This window comes from Heliconius melpomene, chromosome 15 (genome assembly GCF_056956725.1).
Source record: "Heliconius melpomene rosina isolate 202511_hmr_F chromosome 15, ASM5695672v1, whole genome shotgun sequence".
NCBI classification, from domain to species: Eukaryota; Metazoa; Arthropoda; class Insecta; order Lepidoptera; family Nymphalidae; genus Heliconius; species Heliconius melpomene.
Window position 1 is genome coordinate 6,369,794 of NC_140403.1, and position 25,999 is coordinate 6,395,792.

The 25,999-nt window shown below is 31.0% G+C and overlaps 1 protein-coding gene across 3 annotated transcripts in view; it reads right to left on the bottom strand.

Moving 5' to 3' along the window:
• Window positions 1–205: 205 nt before the first annotated feature.
• Window positions 206–25,999, bottom strand: part of LOC146531496 (cytohesin-1-like) — a 44,145-nt gene continuing 18,351 nt past the window's right edge. For all 3 annotated transcript variants that reach the window (XM_085197972.1, XM_085197973.1, XM_085197974.1), the window contains exons 3-9: window positions 15,393–15,525; window positions 12,225–12,423; window positions 11,234–11,495; window positions 8,929–9,047; window positions 8,219–8,330; window positions 5,439–5,569; window positions 206–4,503 (exon numbers count right to left, since the gene is read on the bottom strand). In XM_085197972.1, coding sequence (XP_085054098.1) covers window positions 4,365–4,503; window positions 5,439–5,569; window positions 8,219–8,330; window positions 8,929–9,047; window positions 11,234–11,495; window positions 12,225–12,423; window positions 15,393–15,525 — 1,095 coding nt within the window. In that variant the 3' untranslated portion in view covers window positions 206–4,364. The remainder of the gene's footprint in view (window positions 4,504–5,438; window positions 5,570–8,218; window positions 8,331–8,928; window positions 9,048–11,233; window positions 11,496–12,224; window positions 12,424–15,392; window positions 15,526–25,999) is intronic.

Sequence of the window (25,999 nt, forward strand, 5' to 3'; positions counted from 1 at the left end):
TAATTGCTCCAGTCTTAATAGGTATAAATAAAATCATTTCAGAATTATATTTTAATAGTTTTACTAGTTTTGTAAAATAACGCGGAAAAATATATGCGCCAGTAATAAATGCATATTATTCATTAAATAATTTATACGACATTTTTCTCGAGCAAATTGTAATAAAAAAAATGCAAATAAAAAGATAGGAAAAAAAACAAGTCAATAAATAATGATAATAATGTATTTGTTTCATACAAAATTATTTACAACACCATTATTATGCACATCTGCTGTCACAATTGTAAATCACTACATATTGATTGATATAAATTAATGTTCAACGCGAATGTACACAACTTACGACCACCGCCTACTTTAATTAACCTAATTACAGATCATAGGCACCTTTCCCTAATTAATATACGTATAGACTAAGTTTAATATTTGTATATGAATATTTACAATTGGTATTAAATTGACGTTAACATTGTGCAATGATGATTTCAAACGCTTTTATTTGACAAAACGTTCAAATAAATAAGTAGACAATAATTCGTCGCCCCTAGATCTTTATCTAGGGACCGTCGAATTATTGTCGCTTTCGATACTTTTATCGAAAGCGAAAAAATACAAATTTCTTTCATAGCTGTTTTAAACTATTATAAAAGATAGTTTTCGACTATTTACACGTTTAAAAAACGCATAAATAACTATTTAGTTGAAATTTTGAAAAAAATAATTAAAACTACACTTGTTGTTTAAAAGAGTGATAAAAACATTTGCGATTTTTCACTTTCAAAACTTTACCACTGTCGATTTGATAGTACCAGTTGGGTGTTATAACATGCAACTGATAATATATTTTATTATAAATTTATAATGTTATAATTATGATATATTTTCAACTGTTATAATATTTATTATCTGTAATAGAAATAGCGCGTGGCGCCTCGGTTCGGCAATGATTGAAGATATTCGATAGTTATTCCGCCGTCATCTAGTAGACAGTCAAGCCCGTGGTCAAATAAGGACATACATCGTCTCGTCATCAATATGATATAATATTAATAAATATTATAACAGTTAAAAAAAACATAATATTACAATATCGTGCATTATGAAAGTACAACTATAACGCCCAACTATAATATATACAACATTAAAAGACAGCCTGCCAAAGTAGATAAATAATAGTAAAAATTACTGGAATTTTTAAAAAGTAAACAGTATAGGTTACGCAGGACAGGACAGGCGAGAAAACTAGTAAAAATGTAAAGTTACTATATGATGAAATCGAAAAAAAAAGAACAATTTAGTTGACAAATTGTTGCATTATCACACAATCTATTTACTTCAAGCAATCTGACATCAGAATAACAATACTCATTATTATATTTAGTAATTTTCCCATAGAGTAAGACAAATTTACAAAGTCAAAATACTATATTGCAAAATAAAAGTTAAAGATGTAAAGATTCACAGATGCGTTTTTTTTCCCACAATACTATTTATATCAATGAAAATTGTGTAAAAAAACAAACTTAAATTTTAAAAAATGACGAATAGTCACCCGACTTTAATGAGAAATGAAACCATATTGCATCTCATTTTCACTGACAATTACCTTTTTTCATTTTCAATATAATCAATAAAAAAGCAATGCTTGTAGTCGAGGTACAAAGTAAAAAAAAACTTACTTCCCTTAAATCTATGAAGCCATATTTACATTATAAGATATACGATAGCTATATTACACTATACTACTGTTACACTAACTTTATCATACATCACGTAATACTTTTTAATAAATACAAATTTCCACTAATCAATATATTAATTAACATGTATAATTAATTAAACATTATTTATAATACCAGTTTCAAATTCCAAGAAACCGTTGTAATAAAAGAATTATTGTCAAAGCAACGACAAGCAATCAATAAATTTATAAAACCCTAGCTATTTCAAATATAAAACACATAAAAAAAATTTGATACCAAAACGCAAATAATTTCGTTAATAGGGGCGGTTATACATTGTAGCCTTTCATACATTATATCATAAATGAAACAACAATTATTTATTATATTACTTGATGATTATTTTGTATTAGTATTTCTTAATCAGATCCGCCATATAATTATTAAAAACTACCATTAAATATTCTTTATGTTCACTCAAATTTCACCATATTGAATGGAGAGTGGTTTGTCTTATTAGCAGAGCGGAGAAATAAAAATAATTCACTTATCCGTCGCGAATACAATCAGCCGCTGAGCTACGACGGCATCTCGTATAAATATTATTTATGATATAATCTACGATAGACACAATATTTTCATACATTAATTCTCAGTCTTGCTTTCGTTATTTACATGGACATATATCAAACGCCGACCACCAGTTAGTAGACTGACTCAGGGTATATAATATATTGTATTGTTCATATCAGTACAACTACAACATTGTATTATGGCTGTAAATATCACAATTCATCATTATTCACCGTCGCTGCAGTGTTTTGAAACGGTTGACTGTTACTTTGAATTTTTAATATTATAAAATTAGCGCCCAAGAAGTAATTATATATACAATTTGTTGGCAAAGATATATGAATAAATTTATTCGTATATCGCATAAATTTACTTTAAACCTAATTGTTTATTTTTAGGCTTCATTTAAAAACGATCGATGATTTAAACTTCTGTTAAATATTATTTTAAACTACTTCCACAATGAGGATGGTAACGGGACTCGAATCTGCACCTCTTAGTAACCGCCAAGGGCCTTAGACAGGGCGCTTGGGCGTTTTTTAAGAGGAACAGGTTTAAGTCATGCTACTTTAAAATTTAATATTTGTTTTTTTTAAATATCATGTCAAAAAGTTATATTATATTACGATTTTCATCTTCACCAACACTGCATGCAATATAGCAACAGTTCAAGAAACTCTTAATTTATATCTTGAAATAAATTAACCCCAATATAGACATGCAAATCAAACTGCTATAACAATATAACTGATTTACAAATACAATTTTTGGCCGCCTACTTTATAATACAAACGATCATATTTTTTTAATATTAAGGCCGTTAAAACAAAAGTGATAAAGCTAGACGCATTTTAAAAATAAATATATTTGTGTTTCACTGTGTGTCAAAATTTGCACAAATGTGAACAAACGTATATATATATTTTATTTTGTTATAGCATGTTATGACTTACCTTTAAATATTTTAATACGGATCAAATTATTTAAATTCAATATAACAACATGAAGTTATTTATAAATAAAATGCGCCTAGCCTTAAACAACAACAAATTTTATGTATAATATTCATGTACATAAAAAATTGTTACAAAAAATTAGGTCTTAACTGGTTATTTTTGCCATTTATCCTTTTTTTTACCTTCACGTTGCATCCCGCATATAGCAGGGTAGGCAGAGAGAACGTAAGGGTAAGACATTCCATTCCCCACTATTCGTCTAATTTTCGAGACATTGCGTATTGAGTAGCGGGTGTGAACGCCGCGTTTTATACTTATATCAACTTGCTTTAAATATTATTCTTGATATAGCCACTTTACACAAACAAATTACAACACTTTTGACTTTGACTACAAGGATACAAAGTATTGAAATATCCAATTATTATACATACATATAACCATTTTATAGCTGTCACTGTTGTCACTGTTATATACACATTTTACGATTATATATAAATAATAATAATTATTATTTAAAAACCCTTGTTGTATTTGTTTGTATCTTGTACACTCCACATTATTTAAGAAACATTTCCAAAAAAATTCTAGCTTCATACAAATAATAAATTGGTGTTCTAAAATTTTGCTAATACCTAATTCTGGACTAATTGTTATTAGAATTGTATAGAAGACGAGTGATGTTCCTAGTTTTTGGTTAAGCGCTATAAATTATTTAATATTTTCTATAAAAAACATCAGTTGTTAAAATATTATTGTATAATGTATCTTAACATTCATGTCAGCCTATCACTCTATCTCATGACGTCATTAGATTTCTTTTTAAATAGTGTTGAAAATATAGTGTATAATTTTATAAGTGCAGTTATTTAAATTAAATCGCAAATTTCACAAGTACCCATATTTCGTGCAATAGAATACAACTCCAAATAAACCTGTATATATTTATTACCACTCATGTATTCTATAATCTGCGCAAACTATCATCACAATGGCAAACATAAGTAACAACCATTGACGTTGAGAACAGCTGACAGCTGACATGAGCTGACGAGCGCTAGAACATTCTAGAAAGCGCTCGAAACGCCATAATCGAAGTACTGAACTAACATAGAAGAAGGTTTTGACAGGCGCTGTCAAACGATAACTTTTGCTAGTGCGAGCCAGAATGGAGGTTATGTTGAGCCTTTTTCTTACGTTGCGCGAGCATATCGTAGAAGGGATTGTGACTTATGGAACGACGCAAGCATTCGATCCATTCGTCACGTTCTTCAGCTGTAGCCGCCGACATCCTGGAAAAACATAGTAATAAATATAATCTTTATCAAAAATAGTTTAACTTAAAAGGAGATACCAATTTTCCGTAAGATTATGTCGAATTTGACTTTGAAAAATTGTCTTATTTATGTCAGCCTGATTAAATAATAATTATGGCATAAGATCACATCACTAAGATATAATCTATACTACCTACACAAATCATATTAAGCTGAAGAATTTATTTAGTTTAACTCTCTAGTCCCAGTACCCTACGGTATGTACGGTGTACGGTATCCCTACGGTCAGATTTACCAGTATGTCATACAGAACTCTTAATAACTTCCAATTAATTACGGGAACGAAGTCACAAGTAACAGATGGTGACTAATAATTAGCAATATGTGGTAGTCGACAGCAAAGTCTCATTCATTTTTCTTATTTACCTTGCAAATTATGTGAGATGCGTTAAAATAAATATATGAGTAAGACACTTTATTTATATACAAGTGTTTCATCCTACAATCGAGACAAGAAGAACATTGGCTCCAAATATATGTCATTTAGTTTCAAAGTAATGAGTCACAAGTAATAATTGTATACAATTTTTTTTCAGACGATATTAATGTCTTAGTCAGCTTTTCATTGAAGCTTCAATTACACAATAAGCAAAAACATTTAATTTAATTAGTATTGAATTAGTCATTAGTACAAAAAATTACTTACATCTTCAATGACAATTGTTGTTATTTTTCTATTTGAGATAGATAAATTATTAAAAGTTAAAGATTATTTTTAACTTCACGGTCTTTCCCGTATATAGCAGAATGGGCAGAGGGAGCCTAGAATAAAAATATTCCGTTCCACAGTTTTGACATTGTATGTTGTGTAGCGGAACAAAGTACAAGCGGGCGAAGCCGCGAGCGGGTCGCTAGTTATAAATAAAAATGTATAGGAAAGTTCTACATACCTGTAAACAGTGTGCTTGCCTTCCACTACTTTGCCTTCGGAATCAGTTTTACACGCCTTTATAAGGTCTGCGCCGCCGCTCGCGTACAGTTCTAAACAATGCGGCCGCTGACGGTCACTCGCTGCTCGCACCTGGTGATGAAAATATAATGTATGAATAACTTTAACTTGAAACTTGACCTTTCTAAAGGTTCTGGGCCTGATAAATTACATCCTATATTTTTAAAATGTTGCAGTTCTGAAATCTCTGTTCCATTACACATATTGTTTTCAAAATCTTTACAATCGGGGTCTTTGCCTCATATTTGGAAAAGGTCTATTATTATCCCAGTCTATAAAAGTGGTGATAAGCAAAATGTTAAAAATTATCGTGGAATATCAAAACTTTCTGTTATTCCCAAATTATTAGAAAAAATTATTTACGATAATCTATTTCCTCTTATACGTCCTCAACTAATCCCGCAACAACATGGTTTTATAAACAAACGCTCCACAGAAACTAACCTCTGTGAGTTTCTAGTTGAAGTCCTCTACGCTATGAATAGTGGGTATCAAGTCGATGTTATCTATACTGACTTTTCGAAAGCATTCGACAAAATTTCACATTCTTTGTTAATTGACAAAATTAAACAAGCTGGTATACATGGTGATCTTCTAAGATGGCTTGAGTCTTATCTCCGAGATAGAACTCAAGCTGTTGCTGTGAGGGGCTTTACTTCTAGTTTTGTGCCTATTACTTCTGGTGTACCACAGGGTTCCCATCTTGGACCTCTTCTTTTTAACATTTTTATCAATGATATTATACAATCGTTTGAACATTCTAAGATACTTCTTTATGCCGATGATGCAAAAATTTTCAAAATTATAAGAGATCAAGAGGATTGCACTAAACTGCAGGAGGATCTAGTCAATTTTGATAAATACTGCGCGTCTAATCAATTATCTCTAAATCTTGACAAATGTTGTGTAATTAGTTTTTGTAGAAAGAAATCTCCCATTCTATTTGATTATCTGATTCGCAACAGGAAAATAAAAAGAGTCCCCATTGTTAAGGACCTTGGTGTATTATTGGACGCCGGTCTTTTATTCGACAAACATATTGCGAATATTATAGGAAAAGCATATAAAATGCTCGGTTTTATATTTAGACAGGGGAGTGATTTTAAGAACATACATACATTTAAGCTTTTGTATAATTCATATGTTAGACCTTACTTAGAGTATGCCTCGCCAGTCTGGAACCCACAGTATGATAAATATGTATTTGCAATTGAAAGTGTCCAAAATAAATTTATACGGCGATTACTTTACAAATTTAAATTAGATAACTCTCATAACCTAAATATACTATCATTAAAAAAACGAAGAGGATATAGAGATCAAATTTTTTTGTATAAATTGTTACACAATCTTATAGATTCCAATTATCTGCTAAGTAATATTCACATAAAATGTCCAACTTTTAGTGCCAGATCTAGGGACACCTTTTACATTTCTGCTCGAAAAACCAATTATGCCCAAAATTGTTTTATACTAAGATCTTGTAGGGCATACAATAATTGCTTTAGTGATATTGACATTTTTCATAGTAGTTTGATGCAGTTTTCATGTAAGATCATTGACAAAATTCAAAATTCTGTAAATCCTAACCTAATGTAAACCTTAACCTTTCATTCGTAAAAATCTTTGTTTTTTTTTTTTTTTTCTCTTTAGACAGTAAATTTAATTTTTAATTGTTAATTAGCAACATATTCACTCCATGTTTTATGTATAAGTGGAAACTTTATTGGCAGTTGGAATATGGATATGTATTATACTAAAAAGTACTGTAAAATGCTGTTTGTTTCCCAACTTAAAATAAATAAATAAATAAATAAATAAATAAACACGCTGTAACCCGCATATAGAGGGATCATAGTATTAAGACCAAGTCTAGTCAATATACTCTACGCCATAACATACGCTTTATATCATTGCCAGAACGAGAAAATAATCCATTCCCTCGAATAGCAACAACTGAACAAGTAGAATTTAACAACAATAAAATTGCAAATTACTTTTACTATCAGATTACTAATAACCAACGAATTATATTAATAATACAAAATAATAATTATATTGATAATACGAAGTAATACCACAATTTACTAATGACTCATCTATTAACATTGTTTTAGTAATAAACCTACCATTACTATAAATGTGTTTCTAGGAAATCCCAACAAATTGTCATTTACATAATATATAATATAATTATAATAATATAATAATGACTCTAAATATCTATAACAGGAATTCTATTTATAGATATTTTTCATTTATATTTTCCCTACCTCGTTAAATGAAATGTGATTAAGTTTTCCAACATAATATAGACATAAACGAGCAGAATCTAAGCTCAAGTAAAAATTTAAAAATATGTATATGAACATTTTCAAATTTGTTTACGACGCACACAAGTTATTGTGTGAATTCTGTTTCAAAAAGCTAAAATATACCTACCACAGGTACCAAATCGAATCGGCTCGTCCGCTTACACTTATTGTTATATTATAGCCAATTTTTACAAAATCTTTACATATAGTATAGCCTTTGTGTTGTTGTGATAAAGCTATTTGCTAGTTTGTAGTTGTATATGCTATAAAGTAAAGTTTAATCTAAATCCGTTCAGTAGTTTTGCGTAAAATTGGAACAAACATACATCCTCACAAACTTTTATGATATTAGTAAAATAGTAGATATCCTACTACGTATTCTTTTCATAACTTAACAAAATCTTACCGATATATTTTCTAATGGAATGATGCCCCTTGGTTCTTTGTCTGTTGTGTATTCGAAGTAGTAAAGACAGTTATCGTTTAATATGAACCATCTTCTTTTCCATGACTTATACCTGAAAGTTATAAGAAACATATATAATAAATATAATTTATATACATATTAAATTTATTTTTCACTATACATATTATTATATCAATACCAAAAAGATTTATTTAACGCGGAGTTAAGTTCAGCCAATAAATAAGCCACTCAACACCTAATGTTTCGAAAATTGACTGGTGTAAGGTGGACTCTTGTAATTACAAATTTAAATAAAAACGTGTCCATTTAAATTAAAATCGTCTACGCGGAATTACTAATGACATTTTACCCAAATTCAGGAAGGAAAATACGAAATAATAATTTAATAATGTACGATAAATATGAAATATGAATTGTAAGCAATGTATATTTATATTATGTTAAATACGTAAAAAACAGTAGAAAAGATGAGCCAAGCGACGGTTGTGGGTTCGGCACCCACTTGGGGCAATCAAATATTTCGTATTTTTATTTCCTTGATCTGATATTAAGGCAAAGCGTGCCGTTGAGTGGCGCCACGCAATCCTTTGAAAATTGGGCGGAATATGGTAAACGGTGTGTTTTAACACTAAGTGGGAACTAAGTAGGTTAAAGGAAAAACAAAAGAATAATAAAAAAGTTAAACATACCTTCCCCCTTGTTTCCACAGCCAGCCCTCCTTATCCGGATTGAAGAAAGTATGCATGAGATCATTACCGTCGTCCTCGGGTATTTTGAATGGCTCCGTCTTTATCGACTCGTATAAAGACTGTAAATACGATAAAAAGAAGAAGTTAAATTCGTCACAAAATTTTAAAAAAGAAATTATTTATCATAGTATAAATACATATAATTATTAAAAAGTAATATTATAGTATGAATATATATACAATTAACTCAAATAACATAAAATATAATAAAACACAATAAGGTTTAAACATATAAGTATCACCAGCGTTATCTACAATCAACCTACTCGATGCGAACACTTCGCCACGACTAACTTCTCAAAATCAACATTATCAATGTCATAAGTAATAAAATCGAAGAATTATTGTTTTCGCGTAATAGAAATTTCAAATTCCACTCCATATTTATAAAAACAAATTTTGATAAGAAATAAAAAGTTTTTATATAATCTGAGTAATAAATTAAAAAATCGATCAACTAATTACGTAATAAATATATTACTTAATTATAATGAGAAACATTAATTAATAATGAAAGAATGGCAAAAAAGAGTTATGAAGGAAAAATGAGTGGTAAGAGAGACAGTGGGAGATCTCGGTTGACCTTCGAAAAGACAGTGTCAACGACACTGGAGATCACGTAAAAAGCTTGAGGACGAGGAGGATGGAGATGTTGTCTCCATTCTCTCTGTTTACCCCACCAAAGACATAGAGGGAAGCTATTTATGTAATCGTTTATTAGCATAGTAAGTCGAGTGGGAATGACTATATGTTATTACAGAGAATGGCAGATTTGATAAGAAGTTGTTACATTGACACCGCTATCTTTAGAGCATCGGAGTGCGTCATTATAGGTTAATTGCATTATCAAAATAAACAAGGTTGGGTCACAACAATTAGTTTGCTCTAAATATATTAGATAATATTGTTATTAAAAGAAATAATATATTTATTAGATTTTTGCTAAAGTAATTAGTTTTTATGTAAATTTAAATAAATATAGAATATTGAATGGAATATTTGGAATTGTAAATTCCAAATATTCCATTCATTATTCTATATATCATTAAGTACTAATTGAACATATTTATCAAATACAAATACGCAAAACATTAATATACTGTTTGAGTGACTAAAGTACTCAAGCTTTGATAATTTATTCTACAACAATATTTAATTAAATTACTACTTATTATACATATATACTTAGAAATGGAAATAATTATTTTTATATAATTCCTATATACGTCCGCTATTTATAGTGAAAAACAAGGCAGGGAAATTGAAATTACTTCGAGTCGAAATTTATGTAGGTACACTAAAACGTTATCTTTATATCATATAGCGGATATCTCTAAGATCCACTGATAACTATCACACATTGACACCGTTAACGTTCCAACCTGGACACGTCGTCTGTGCACCTCGTTGCACCTCGATGACACACAACGGTTAATATCGATAATATTGCAATTAAACCGGTATTGAAATATGTGGGGGCCGGTGATTATTAATAGATTTTTTAAAAATAAAATATATAAAAACTAAAATATACATTTAATTTCGTAACTTAGTTATTGCATATAATTAATCTATTCCTGTTTGACTTCTACTAGTAATAAAACACAAAGGTATAAAAAACAGTATACTATTTTTAATACTTCCAGTGCAGTGGCATCCTGTAGTGGATAAAGAACTATACTGGATCCTCGCATACATGCAAGCCATTATAATATATGTGTACGATATATATAGCGGATTGTAGATTAAGTGTTTTTTGTAATACCTCGTTTACATAATGTCAATGATTGAACATAAAACTCAAACGCGAATTCATATAAAAAATCTATATTTTTGTACTTTTTTGCGTACTACCTACATCATAATATTTTGTTCATTTAAATAAAATAAAAAACTCAAAATTAAGATTTTGTCAGTTTGCTTACAACATGATATGTGTCCGAACTAGTCTAATTAATAATAGCTATATTATGGAATAAAACTTAAAATTGGTGAAAATATTTAATAATTCTAGGCAATTATCTTTAGGTGGCGGAAATTTACAAAAATCTCCCTACAGACACGCTAGCAACTTAAATAAGTTGTAACAACAAATAAGAATTTTGACGTACCTTGATGAGAACATATAGCTTAGTGAACAGAGCGCTTAGACGGTTTCCAAGAGGCGCGTATTTATATCCCGCTACGTTCAAAATTTCTTATATTTTTTTATATATATTCTAAAAAAAGTAAAATTAAAACTCACCAAGAGTAACTCCTGAGGTAGATCGCCACCGTTGTTGATGCCGCGGTTCATAGCCACAAACTGTTCTGGCGTGGGTTTGTCCTTCACGCTGGGATTGTGCAACGACGTGTTAAGCATTATTATAGCGAAACTTAACACGTAACACGTGTCCGCATTTGTAAATATGTCGGGATTCAGCTGGCAGTAGCGTTGGGCGAAACTCTCCATCATACGATCAATCTTCTGTGCCTCGCCTGGAAGACGGAAACTCCAAAGGAATTGCCTGCAAGATAAAGTTTAATTAGTTCGGTTTGAACACTTCGTAGTAAAGTTTTGTAGGGATCCGATGAGTTTTTTAATTTGTTTTGTGTGTACTTTACACCTTTGTAAGTAATTTATGATAGTAAGTGAGGATATCGAGTGGGTAAATAATTTTTTCCTCATTTTAATAAGGAAAATAACACCGTGAAGCATAATATTGGCATCGGAATCATTCTGTAACTTTTTGTATTTGGCACACACATTTTTTTTCCATTTTTACGCTGTATCCCGCACATAGCAAGGTAGGCAGAGGGAACCTGGGAACCCAGTCTTAAGACATCCCGTTTCTATTAAGACCTTTCCATTCCCCATTATTTCCGCCAAACTATGGAGGCGTGTTAAGTGATAGAACTCAACGCCGCCAACGTTGCCAGAGCGGCGAAAATGGAAATATAAATACATGTATTTAATTTCCTAAAGTAAGAATCGAATCCATAGCCATTTACAGTCGCACGGAGTCGCTCAAGCCCTTGCCCCAAGACTGGTTTCAACAACAAAAAATAATAATAAAATTAAATAGTCATGAAGGTCAAAGGAAATTTCAATATTCCAAATAAATACCTAGTATTTAAACTAGGCAACATCAATATTTAGAATTACGATAAAACTTAAACGTTCCATTTTCTATTTTATTTGTGTATGGTAAATAAAAAAATATTAATAAATATTGGGTAATTATAAATACACATACCTCAACGCCTGTACAAGTATCAAGTCCGTGAAATCGTGTAATTCCACAAAAGCTCTGAGCACCGCCTCGTTGAAGTCAGACCGTTCGCCGAGATAATCACCAATTGCTGTTTTACTTAGGCCTTCGCCCTTGTGTAAAAATTGTGCGACGTCCTCCGGTGTCCTTTGCAGCAGTCCATTTTCGTAAAGATATTCAATACCTGGAAAAAACAAATGTAAAATGTATACAATTGCGAATGTGGCCATCGGGGAGCGAGGACACAAGTGTGGGACTAGTAAACGCGACGTTTCTGTGTTCGATTCCCACTTAGGGAATAGAAATATGTAATATTTTCATTTCCTCGTTCTGGTAACGAGGTAAAGTGCGGCGTTGAGTTTAGCCAAAGCTTCACGCTATATCCTGTAAATAGCTGGGTATGCAGAGGAAACGTTTGTTAGCAAAAATTATTTAATAAGAAGAAGTGTTTTGGCCCAACAAAGCTTTATGCGGACACTTTGCAGCTTAAATATTCAATCAACATTTTACGTCGTAACATGAAATATTCACAAAATTATAAAAATATTCTAGTATATTTTGTATATTATAATAAAAAAATATAGACATGTAATAATTTATTTGATAAATACATATTAAAGTTAAAATTATACGACGGCACCAAGTATAAAGATATACAGGTACGTTGTTAGGGCTTATTAAACTTTATCTGTTTGACGTCACGGGATCCATAAATGGCGCTTCGCACTGACGTCATACGCCTCCACGCTGAAATTTCAGTAAAGTTACACACACCAAATGTATAACTTCAGCTTTGTTTTGCATGAAAATATTTTAATTACATTTTAAATTGTAACTGACGCCGTCGTGGCACAGCGGCACAAGGGCGTGACTATAACGCGACAGTTATGGGTTCGATCCCCACTCGAAGTGGGATAAAATATTTATTTACGTTTATATTTCCATTTTCTTCGCTGTGGTGTCGAGGTAAAGTGCGGCGTTGAGTTCTGCCACTCAACCTGCAATGCCTCTAGAATTCGGCAGAAAGTGGGGAACGGACGGTCTTAACACTAGGTTCCCTCTGCCTACCTACCTTCTGTGCGCGGGATACAGCGTGAAGCTGTTTTTTTTTAAATTGTAAATTCTAATAATAATTTATATAGTAACTTATAAAACCCTAGTGCATAAAACCTTTTTTTTTATAGTACGCCGGGCGAGAGAATAATAATTTTAGTTTATTTAACCTTGCAAAGACCGAATTTTAATTATACAAAACCGATATGTGCATTACTGATATAATTAACATGTTTCGTTTTACATTATAAAAAAAACTGTGTACTGTCACGGTTGAATAACGCTCGCGTTTTTATAAATGGTAATAAATTTATATTTTCAGTTTATTATATTACAGTAAATATATATTTATTTCTTATAAACCTCGTTTAACTAGCTCAGGTTCAAGTACAGTGATCCTAATATACGCCATAGATAATAATTAACCTTGAGCTTTCAATAAAATTTGACTCCCAAATCATATTTGACCACGCAAAATATGAAAAAATAAGTTATATCCCTACTATATTCCACACTAGAAAACTATATAATAAAAGAAAAAATGTAAGACTTTTATTAAACTTAATTTCATCATTCCCACTGTATTAATTTCCTTTTTACTTTTGCGCACCATAAAAGACTTGGATAATGGAACATACAACTGACCTCAATTCGACGACAGATAGTTCATAGAAAGCATTGTGAGAGACCGGCCTTTTTCCTTAAACCCACTCGAGAGCTAGTTTGAAACGGAATCATTAGAGGTCCATACAAAAAAATATTTTTGTAGTTTTTCTTTCAGTTATATTATTACCAGGAATGAAAATAAGGTCACATTTTACGGAATAAACATTTAATTAGAAAATTGTATTTAACAAGTATTTAATTAGTAACATAAAAAAAAGGAAGGCCTATGTCCAGCAGTGGACAAAAGATGGCTGTTGATGATGATGATGATGATGATAAAAAAATAAGACAATAATTAGACCATAAGAAATATTTTACTTAAAAATGGCAAAGGCATTACAACGAGAAGACTGTATCGATGACGATCGACACTCGGCGCGTGGATGGTACTCGTCAATTGAAGAGTTCGGTTATGTCAAGGATACTTTCATCAAAGAGAAGCTAATAGTGTCAACGATATTCAGTTGAAAAACAAAATCTTGATGGGAATAATTAAAAAGTAAATTATATTTTTTTATCAGCTACACACCGTATCCCGCACACAGCAGGGTAGATAGAAGGAACGTAGTGTTAGGACTCTCCGTTCCTTCCTTTTTTCTGATCGCTGGAGGCATTGCGTGATGAATGGCGGCATTCAACGCCGCACTTTGCCTCGACACCAGGACGACAAAATAGAGATGTAGATTTACATAAATATATAAAACGTCTATTTGTTTAATAATATTTAAAAATATTATATGTTTCCGTTTTTCTCCTGAAACTTAGTTACAATTTAGCAAGCGCCATTGCGAAACGAGCACAAAGTAGACACTGTGTGTGGATCAATACTTTCCAGAGGTCTCACAAAATGTGAAATATTCTAACATAAAAATAGTAACGTAGCAATGGCGTACTTGATTTACTGTAAATGTCAACAATGCGAACCATCCCACCCGTGAGAATGGCGCACCTGCTATGATGCAAACAGTGCAATTGCAACGAGGTCTTTATATATACTATTCAATAGAACATTTGTATAACAATGGTACTAACTATTATATTTATATTATATATGCAAATTATTTTAATACGTATTTTATAATACATATGTCGAATAACTAGCAGCCCACACGTGGCTTTGCCTGGTTAAATTGCAAAGAATGCTAGAATTATAAAATTTGGCAACTAGCATCTACAGGTAGTACTAGCTAGCTAGCTAGTTCAGGAAAAAATCTAAAAAGTATACATTTGTGGTTAAATCCTAAAAATAATAACCTTAAAAGGGGGGCAAAGTTTGGTATTAAAGCCGATAGTTCAAGTGAGGTATCAAATAAAAGGGCTCTGGCTAAGCTAAGCCTGAATTTTAGAAAAAGCTCGAGACCCCCAATTATTGCACGGAACCCTCGGTGAGAGAAACCCCGACTCGCGCTTCTCTGGTTTTTTTTGTCAACTTACCTTTTTTAGGATCCATGTTGAACTTTTTCCTTCCTATGCTCATCTGTTTGGCCTTACTATTTTGTTTGCACTCCTCCTGCCCGTCGAGGGCCTCCAATTCGGCGACCACCTCACCGAGCTCATCTTTGAGTTGCTGAAAAGAAAGAAAAAGATATTTAATAAATATTATTCGTATTAATATAAAGATAAATGAAAAAAATATATATATATTTGTCAGTAAGGCAATATATGGAGCTTTCTTCCCTATTCCGCTTAGGCGCAAATTGTGACGCATACTTAGTAATTAACTAATTCATGATTGGAGTCACTGACAAGGTAAACCACAAATGTATTTAAATTAATACTAACTCAGTACCTACTTAAAATACTCGATCTAAGTCTAAGTAACTATCTTTTATATTGTTGTGTTATTTTTAGAGGTAAAATAAGAAATATTTAAAATTATAAAAACACAATTAGAATAAGGCTATTAAAATTTTACTTTTTGTCCATTAAAAGATGACATGTAACGATATCACGGATATCAAGTAGCTTGATAATGAAACAATATTAAATTTAAAATCTTCACAAATAAATCCATACCCCATTCACACACACAAAATAACCCTTGTTTTGAAATCTTAATGAAGAAGCTTTGTTTTTGCTAAGCCTTTGTATATTTCCTACTCCTTTTATATTCTGAATACAAACGAGGCTAAATCGACTGAAAAGTAATGAAAACTTCCAATAACTCTACTTGTAGGAAGTTATTTTTTACGGACGTTTTATTTTTGTATGAAAAACTTAAAAGTAAAATCTCTAAAAATATATAGGTTAATCGAAGTAGATAGAATCTGCGTTAGGTTTCATATAAAAAAAAACAATATTTGAACTCACAACTATCATATAGTATGTTATATAATAACGCCAAACATAAATAAAAATAAAATAAATTTTAAAAATTATATTACGGATTATAGGCAAAACGAATATTATCAAGCAACAACGAAAACAGTCGTTCGCCAATTTTTCATTGCAACATCCAATTTTACAATGGAGCATACACAAAAGATATTCTACGACCAGAGTAACGCACTGAACGTAATGGCGAACATAGGCAGGGCAAAACGCCGCAATCCACAATTCATTCTTTAAAATTAAGTACGCCTAGACAATCCCATTTCAACATGGGATACTATAGTATAATAGAGAACACTGCCTTTTACATTTGCTAGTAAAAAAGAGCATAATGGATAGGCCGCAAGTTTTAAATTTTGAAGATATTCATTTTCCTCAACAGTCCCTCTTCATTTTAAACATTCTAGAAACTCATCACATGTATAATAATTATAAAATATATAATTCGAGCTGGCGAGTCCATGTTGCAGTAAAATTTTATACTTTTTTATCTATATAAAATTGTTTAAATGGGAACACTTTAAAGACCGTACATTTAATTAAAATATATTTTATAACATTCACTTCATATTTAAGTATTTGTTTACACTTTAAATGATGTTTGATATTTAACTATTACACATAAAAATCTCATTAAACTTAAACATCAATTTCTTTGATTTTATAATTATACAAATAAAGTTTAATAAATGTTCTTAGTGAGGCGCAGGAGCACAAGGGTGTGACTGTAACGTGACGGTTGTGAGTTCGATCGCCACTGGAGTAAATGAATTATTTCAATTTTTTCTTCTTCGCTCTGGCACCAACCCAAAAGCTCGGCGTTCAGTTCCGCCACTCAACACCTAAAGCTTCCAGAATTCGGTGGAAAAGTTCATTTTTTAATTTTCTTATACAAACACGTTGTTTCTATATAATAAACTAATAACAAACACTACAAGCACATACATAGTAAGTGGCACGCTACGGTCTAGCGACGCGCTAACATAATTTGCGGTCGGCAACCCATTCCCCAAGAGACATGATACCGGTCTTCCTTGTCTAGACGACGATAAAAACTATCACAACCATAAATTAAGTAATTCTATTATTTAGTGAAAATTTATTATATTGAATTGAGAATAAAGGAGGGAACAATACTAATTTAAATTATTATTTTTTATTTTAATATATCAATTGCATGCGCGTTTAGGTGTTGCCATATTCCTAGTTTTATTGTTTTTTAAATAGTAAAAAAAAACATTTTTAACAATAAAAAAATATAGTAATAAATATATATTAAGATACTAAAAGAGTTTCAAATCAAGAGACGCGCCAGCGTGTCCAGCCAAGTAAAAAGCTGGAAACGTGCTTTATTTATGATACAATATCTACAACTTAGTGAAATGTAGTATAAAAATTAAATCAGCTTCACACTGTATTACCGCATACAGCAGGGTAAGCAGAAGGTACCTAGTGTTGAGACACTCGGTTCCCCAGATTCCGGAGTGGATTCTCGAGTGCCAGAGTGAAGAAATGAAAATATTCATAAATAATAATTCATTCCCTCGAGTGGGGATCGAACCCATAACCAAAAAACGAAACCAGTTTACATTTTAAATCAAATTGCAGTGCTAGTTAATTATGTTAATTATACAAGTAACAACTGATAAAGTAAGTAGTGACATACATAGTGATATTTATTTGTATGCTTTCAAATATCATATTATCAACTCAAGCTATAACAACAATTTCGATCATATCTTTATAATTTAAGAACATTTACAATTTCAATCCTTTCACCAATAAAGAGAAAAAGCGTCAATAAATACTTACAGCTTGAACGATGTCCAATCGAAATCATGTTGTAATTTGTAAATAGCATGAAAGATAAACATAAATTACGTAATACGTGCACATATGTAAAAGCTGTGTACCTTATATTTAATTGATTATTTATTAGTTACAATACAAAATACATTTTAATAACATGTAAATTATAAATTTTTTTACTTGAAAATTGTTAAAATATATTTATGCAATTCATGCCTAAATCACAATTTTTAGTTTAAAAACTTTTAAAATGTTTACAGAATAAGATTAGAAATAGATTAGAAAAAGGAAAGATATTATTATATTAAAAAACAGGAACAACTTTCTGCTATCACGGATACCGTCGCGGAGATTAATTTACAGACATTCGTTCAATTTGAAAGGTTTATCTCGTCTAGACGCATCGAGCGTGTAAGTAACTGATTTCTAGTTACAATATAAATATGAAAGCAATAGATTTTCATATCCCTCTCATATCCTCTTCTAGGTTCCCTTTGCCTACCCTGTTGTGTGCGGGATACAGCGTGAAGGTCATTTTTTTTTCTGACTCCTTAGCAAACATTTTCAAGTGTTGGTGAAAACGAATAATTCAACAATACTATCCTAATACCAACGAATATTAATTAAATGTACAGGTTTTTGTTTTTTAACGTAATTTTTAATATTTCTTAGAATTAGTAAAGTAGTTAGTTACTCGTTTAGTTAACTCCTTTTAAAAAAGCTATCAAAGGAGATCATAAAAAATCTCTACTCCAATTAGATAAGACGTATGGTAAGGACACACACAATACAAAATTATAAACTGCCTTCAAGTCTCAGATCGATCTTGAGATGCCGATTTTAGTCATAAATTATTATATATTTATGAATGATAACGCCAACTCAAGATTGATTTCAGATTTGAGAGTGATTTATAAATACGGACCTAAATACACATACAACACGTACAAAGTCCGAACAATGTATACATATATATATATACTCAGTTAACTAAAATACATCATAAATCTTTATCAAGTGTAACAGTAGGTACAATTGGCAATCACGTTATTTAAAGTGCAATATCTGTTCGCCAGTCCTTCCTTACGATTTGCTCGAACGGTCCAGTTATCGGCAACCGCATTACAGGTAGTTATTTAATTAAGCTCATGTTTTGAAGCAATTGTGTGTGTTGACAGAATTTGACAAGGTTTTAAGGTCTAATAATCTTTAGCTATATTAATCTCGCACGCAGCAGGATAGATAGAGAAAACCTGGTGTTAAGGCACTCCGTTCCCCATTTTCCACCAAATTTTGGAGGCATTGCGTGTGTGCCGGACTCAACCAGAGAGAAATGGAAATGAAAAATATTTCATTTCCTCGAGTAGCGATCGAACCCACAACTAATGACATGTACATCATCACACACTTGTACCCTGCGCCTCGACTGGTCTCTAGCTTAGCTATATAGAATATTAAAAAATCATGAATAGTACATTATTTACAAAAACACTACTAGGTATTTAATAACATTATTTTAATTTTGTACTTACTATGCAATTGACTAACTTTATGTCGAAATCCTTAAGTTTTACTCAATAGAATAGAAATCATTTCGCAATCCAAATTGAACCAGTTTGCGAATCCTTGGAGACTTTCCCCCCATTAATTCACTTTCCCCAAGTTTAGTTTCGCAGCCGGATATGTATAATTTTCATTGTAGGTACCCACTATGTTTTTTAAATGTGTGAAGCCCACGTCAGCTAGTGAAATGCTTAAAGAGAGAATCCATATAGAAGGTATATTTCTTTCTTTAAATTTTCAGAGGTCTGCATAAAATAAACCATCACAGCAAAACTTTGAGATATCTTTCTGGTCTATTTTATATTAAAGTAATAACGTTAATTAATACGATAAATAAATTTTATACAAAATGTTAACACAATCCTGATTTTCACGATTAGCAAAGGAAAACAACGTAGTTTTTACTGTTCTAGGTCATCTAGAAATAAAAAATATTTCTAATTATACGCTTAAGCTAATAGCTTATTAGCTTTAAAGTAAGCAACAAAAGATATTACCTAATTAAAAATGATTAATAGTAGATACAAGCGGCATGTCCATTTACATAATTAAATAAAAAAACATTTTAATAATATCTCGTTATTTTTAACACATAACTAACAAAAAACATCTCTTTTCGTGACATACTTTACGGGTCTATTAAGGGCAAATGTAGCCCCTTTTTCTATTTCTATACCTGCGACAAGTGTCGGTTCAGTAACTTACGCTATATATATAAAAAAATCTATTATATTGTTACCGTAAGTTTTCAAATAGTTAACAGTCTACAATAAGCGTGAAAGATTTAACTTTAAGACCAAAAAAATATTGAGAAACTTTCACTAAACATTCATGAATTGTCTTAATAAAAATAAAAGAAAGATAAGGAATTAAAAGATTCCGCGTGACACCTATTTGTGGCTAGTGAAAAGGAATTTTAACTAAGGTTAAATTTGGTAGATACAGCGACAAACATTTTAACTATAAATATACTTTCGCCCTACTGATATTTACGTGTGCCGCACAGACGTTTTCTGCCCTACTGCCAACTCTTATATTATTGGATCAGGCATTTTAGGATGAACTATGATATTTGCCTAGCGGCATTTAAAGACATATATTAAAATTACTTTAAAAAATACCTCTTACTTTTTTACATTTTAAAAGTGTTGTTCCACACTTAGAAAAGAAAAATACTTTTAGAAAGCATATAAAAATTTAAACTTAGCGGGGTTTGAACCCGTGCCTCTTGGAAACCGTCCAAGAGTTCTAACCAACTAAGCCATACGTTTTCCACATTAGAAACGCGCTACGTTTAAATTTTTCTATTTTTTCTAAAAAAATACCTGTTCATTTTTTCTACAATAAAATTAAATTTTAATGTAGATTGTGTTGTTAATGTATTATACTCGTACTTACAAGATTGGCAAAGTTTCATGTATTATTTATTATTCGAGAATCAAAAAACGAGGCCAAGAACAAACAATAAAGGCTTATGCAAGTGCACAGTGAAAGGTTATAGAGACGAACGCCAGATTAATTCATCGAACCTCTTCAATGTGAGATAAGTAGATTAAACAAAAACATATATAAATTATAACTATATTCTATCTATTAAGAAGTTAAAGTTGCTATAAAATTCACAGTCTTTTAATATGCTTTAAGCTATTTATATAATAATTTCAAGAATTTATTATTTAAGCCAGAAGGCGACAACTCAACAAGCATTAATGTGAGAACAAGGGATCCGATATCCAATGTGAATCCTTATGATACCTACGTGTCGCTAATTCACATACAAACAACACAAGACGTTATTTTATAAGGTGTAATTTCACCTTTGGAAACTGATAGCGCTCATATTTTAAATATTTATATTTATTAAGATAGTAAATGTGAGAATTTTTTTTTAATAGATATCAGTAACAAATTAAATGTTTAAATAAGAATTGTTACAATAATTATTAAAAGGGGGGTAGTTGTATTATCAGCTAAAAATTAAATTAAATTACTCGTGTATTTTTATAGTAACATAAACTTTTGTATAAGTGTGTTGTGATTACTAAAAGTTAAGTTTTAGAAAGTAATACGTATTTAAAGTTCGCAGAAATATTAATAGTAAGTTCCTATATTAAGTGAATGACGAAGATTTTAACCTTCGTATAACTCTTAGTTGCAAATTGCAATACAAAATTATACACAATATAGATTTATTGCAGCAACGGCGTACTGACGCACTGCAGACTACCTGAACAACACGAATCATTCAAAAATATAGGTAAAAATATACAGACTGTTGGCAATGTTACCTAACACTTCAATTTCTCTTTTATATATAACTAGCGGCCCGCCCGCGGTTTCACCCGCATGAACTATGTTATTATTAATTACTGTCTCCATGGTTACGTCCTAGTGACTTCAATGCAAAATTTGAGACTCCTAGCATTTAGTAACGAATGACAAAGACAAATGTCATTAGTAACGAAGTTTCATACAAACTTTCAACCCCCAAAACAACCCCTTAGAAGTCGAATATTACAAATTCCCGTCTTAGCGAGCACCTACGTCCTATAAGTAACTCCTATGCAAAATTTCAGATTCCTAGCACATGTAGTTTCTGAGATTTCGTGATGAGTGAGTGACCTTTCGATTTTATATATATAGATATAGATATACGGACAAATCCGGAAGCTATAGCTACAGCTATCGTATAACTTTTGTATTTTCATATAACATAATACAAAAATACAAAAACAAGATATCGATAATTATTCATCTCTTCATAGGCATTATAAATAAAAAAACAACAAAATTAAGGAAGTATTAACATTAGAAATATTTTATAGTTAAAGTCAACAACAAATCGATGAAGTAACTCGCAAAGAATTTGCTTAGAGGCAACCTCATCGTATGACAACGTCGAATCTGACCTTCAGGTGTGTACGTATACCGAGAAAAACAACTTTATATTGCAAAATGGCAACTCGAACAATTAAATAATAACGTCATTATCAGCACGTTACGGATTAAAATGACATAATAATTAAAGATTATAATTTACAATGTAAAGATAATTATCACATTTTATATTAAGAAGCAGAATGATACACAGTTTTATTAAGTACTTTTGAAAAGTATTTAACTCTGGTCAAATGATTTAATAATTAGCATACAGTGATAATAATTACTATATGTAATTAACATAATTTGCAACTTTTCTACAAATTTCTTCTGTCATATAATATTTGATTTAAAATTATATCCAAATGTCAATCCATTATCAATTATGAAAGAAACTACATAAATAAAATGACCGTATAAACAAAATCTAATGAGGGATTCATTTAATATTAAAATTATTCAAAAAAAATTAAAATATTCGTATATTTAAAAATATATATACTTTATTAAATTCTATAGAAATTATAACGTATTATGTATGTTATAAAACGCTATTACCCTAATTTTCAATTTACGACCATCTCATCGTTTGATACACACTAGATGCCCTCTCGATCGCCTGTCACTGCATTCTTGACCCGCACATTCACTTTGCGCACTCAGATATTTTCACACATACTAGAATTTCATTATATTTGACTTGAAAGCTAAGATATAGGGCCTTTTACACAAAAGAATTAAAAAAAAATTGTAAATACTTTATTTTTGTATTGTTTAATGTTAAAATGAAATTAAAATATATTCAAATATTAATTCCATGTGAAATTCAATAAGTACATATAAGATATTATAACATGTAATACTATAATCTAGTTCAAAATTCTTTAATAGAAATATTCAGTGGAAAATATATGTGCAATCAAGTTAATAGCAAGTAAAAGAAATGTACAAACGTCCATTTTAAAAACATTTAAGTACTGCAATATGTACCTAAAGAATATAACGAAACAAACATTGTAAACAATGGGTTCGTATTTCCGGCGAGAGCGACGGTCGCAGGGAATTCTGCTTCTGAGAATGATATTTGCTTTACACAGATGAGCTGTGCGTAAGTGAATAACGATTGTGTGACTGGCTGGATGGCGGCCAGAGGAGGAATGTAAAAAAAAATAAAGTATAAATGCTATAACAATAAGCAATAACAACTTTTTAATACCTACATAATTATATTTCAAATAATATATTTTGGACATTATAGATAAATCGAAAATTATGATTTAATCTTTCTCTCTATCTTTTAAACGATATTAACTAATACAGTTTTATAAGTACGACATAAAAAAAATAACCTAACAAATAGCTTCGCCAGTAAACTGCTAAGCAGACGCAATAAGAGTAAAAATAATAGCGGAGGGAGCTAATGAGACAGTCGGTATGGGAGCGGTGGCGCGTGGTGCTTATGTAAAAGCATCGGGCATCGCCCCCACAAATTGAACCATCGTCATTGACGTCCAGCCCTATTGAAATTCGAACCGCCTAATATAATACCAACAATTTTGGAAGTATAAAAGCATTTTGCTAAGCACACAGCAGACATTTAATATAACCCTCTAAAAAAACATCGAATTTGATATGTACCTACAGTTCGATGTTTATTTTAAATGAGAAAAGTGACTTTAATAATTGCCATTGAATTTAGTTACCATATATCATTCTATTCTATATATGAATAAAACACTTGCATTACTGTCTGACGCACAACGCACAGACGGAACTGCTTGGCCCAAGCTTGAAAGCCTTGAGGAGTGTCGGAGAGCACTAATTGTTTGCAATTCTTTCATTCACGCAAACGAAGATATGGATTAAACCTCCTAAGATTTATATAAAAATATATAAATAAAATTTAAAAAAAATCTAGTAAGAAATGGGGGCTCAGTTTTTATATACTATGAAATTTATATAAGAGCAGAAATTACACAAACGAATAAATTATCAAATAGTGATTGTATTTGGACAGGAATTTATGTTGTAGATGAGAAATCTTAGAGACCTATCAAATGTAGACGACACTAGACAGACTTACAAACAACCACTTTATAAATTTCTATGAATATCTTTAATGACTCCTAAAGGCAGGTGTTTTGATTAGACTCGAGAAAATTTTAAAAATACTCTAACATTGCAAGAAATACCATCATGGCAGGTGAAACCTAACGGCTTACTTAAGCACATGTCCCTATTAAAACAATGATATTAAATTAAAACTATTCCAAATATAATTAATAGATAAGATATACCTAAGCTCGGCGTCGTGGCGCAGAGGTAATAGTGTGTGACTGGTTGTAGGTTCGATCCCCACTCGATCAAATGAAATTTTATTTAAATTTATATTTTCATTTCTTCACACGCAATGCTTCCAGAATTGGAAAGTGGGGAGCGGAGTGTCTTATCACTAGGTTCCCTTTGCCTACTACACTATTGTGTGCGGTACTGCGTGAAGCTGATTTATTTTATTTTAAATAAGCTCGTATTAATTAACAGAATTTTGGTTATATTTCAAAGTGTTCTAATAAACCCATGTGGCGAGTTATAAACGAAGATACCAACTGACTAGACATGGGCGTTACGTAGCGTCACTAGTTTCAGAAACTGCTTACAAGCCAAATCACGGCATAACTAGTTTCGGGCTGTCATCGAAACTAGTTATGTCGTGAGTCGGAGCTACGCGGTTATTCGAAACTACGCACATGTTATGTTGTGGTCATGTGTCTGTACACATAACCATTATTTCACATACGTAGTTTCATGAGAGTAAGCAGTAAGCATTAATCAAGTTACATCGACACTAGCACACTTGTATCTCGCTCTATTATAGTACGTGCCGCGAGAAAAAAAGAGACGAAAATAGGCGAATTTGATCGCATATTTTTTTATATCGATTACTGGAACCAAAACATTGTACTTTTTTGTATTATACACGCAATGAAACGAAAAAGCGATTCTAAAATTTAAATGCAGAAGTTAAACTATAAATAATATTTATGAAAATTTCAAGAAAAACCATATTATTTTTAATAGCTATATTGACACTTACTTAGTTCCATCTCGCTCTATTTTGGTACGTTCCGCAAGAAAAAAAGAGATAGCAGTAGTTTAATATGTATGCGTTTATGCAATTTGATCGAATATTATTTTATATTGATAATTAAAATAAAAACATGTTTTATTATCACACACGAAATGAAACGAAAAAGCGATTTAAAATGTAATCGCACAAGTTAAATTGTATAAAATTAAACTAAATTATGCATAATTTTTTTAAAAATTCGAAAAGAAACTATATTATTTTTAACAGTTACACCAACACTAGTATAGTTGCATCTCGCTCTATTTCAGTACATTCTGCAAGAAAAAAGAGGCTGCCGCCTCTTTTTTAGTTGAACTTGTATGCAATTTGA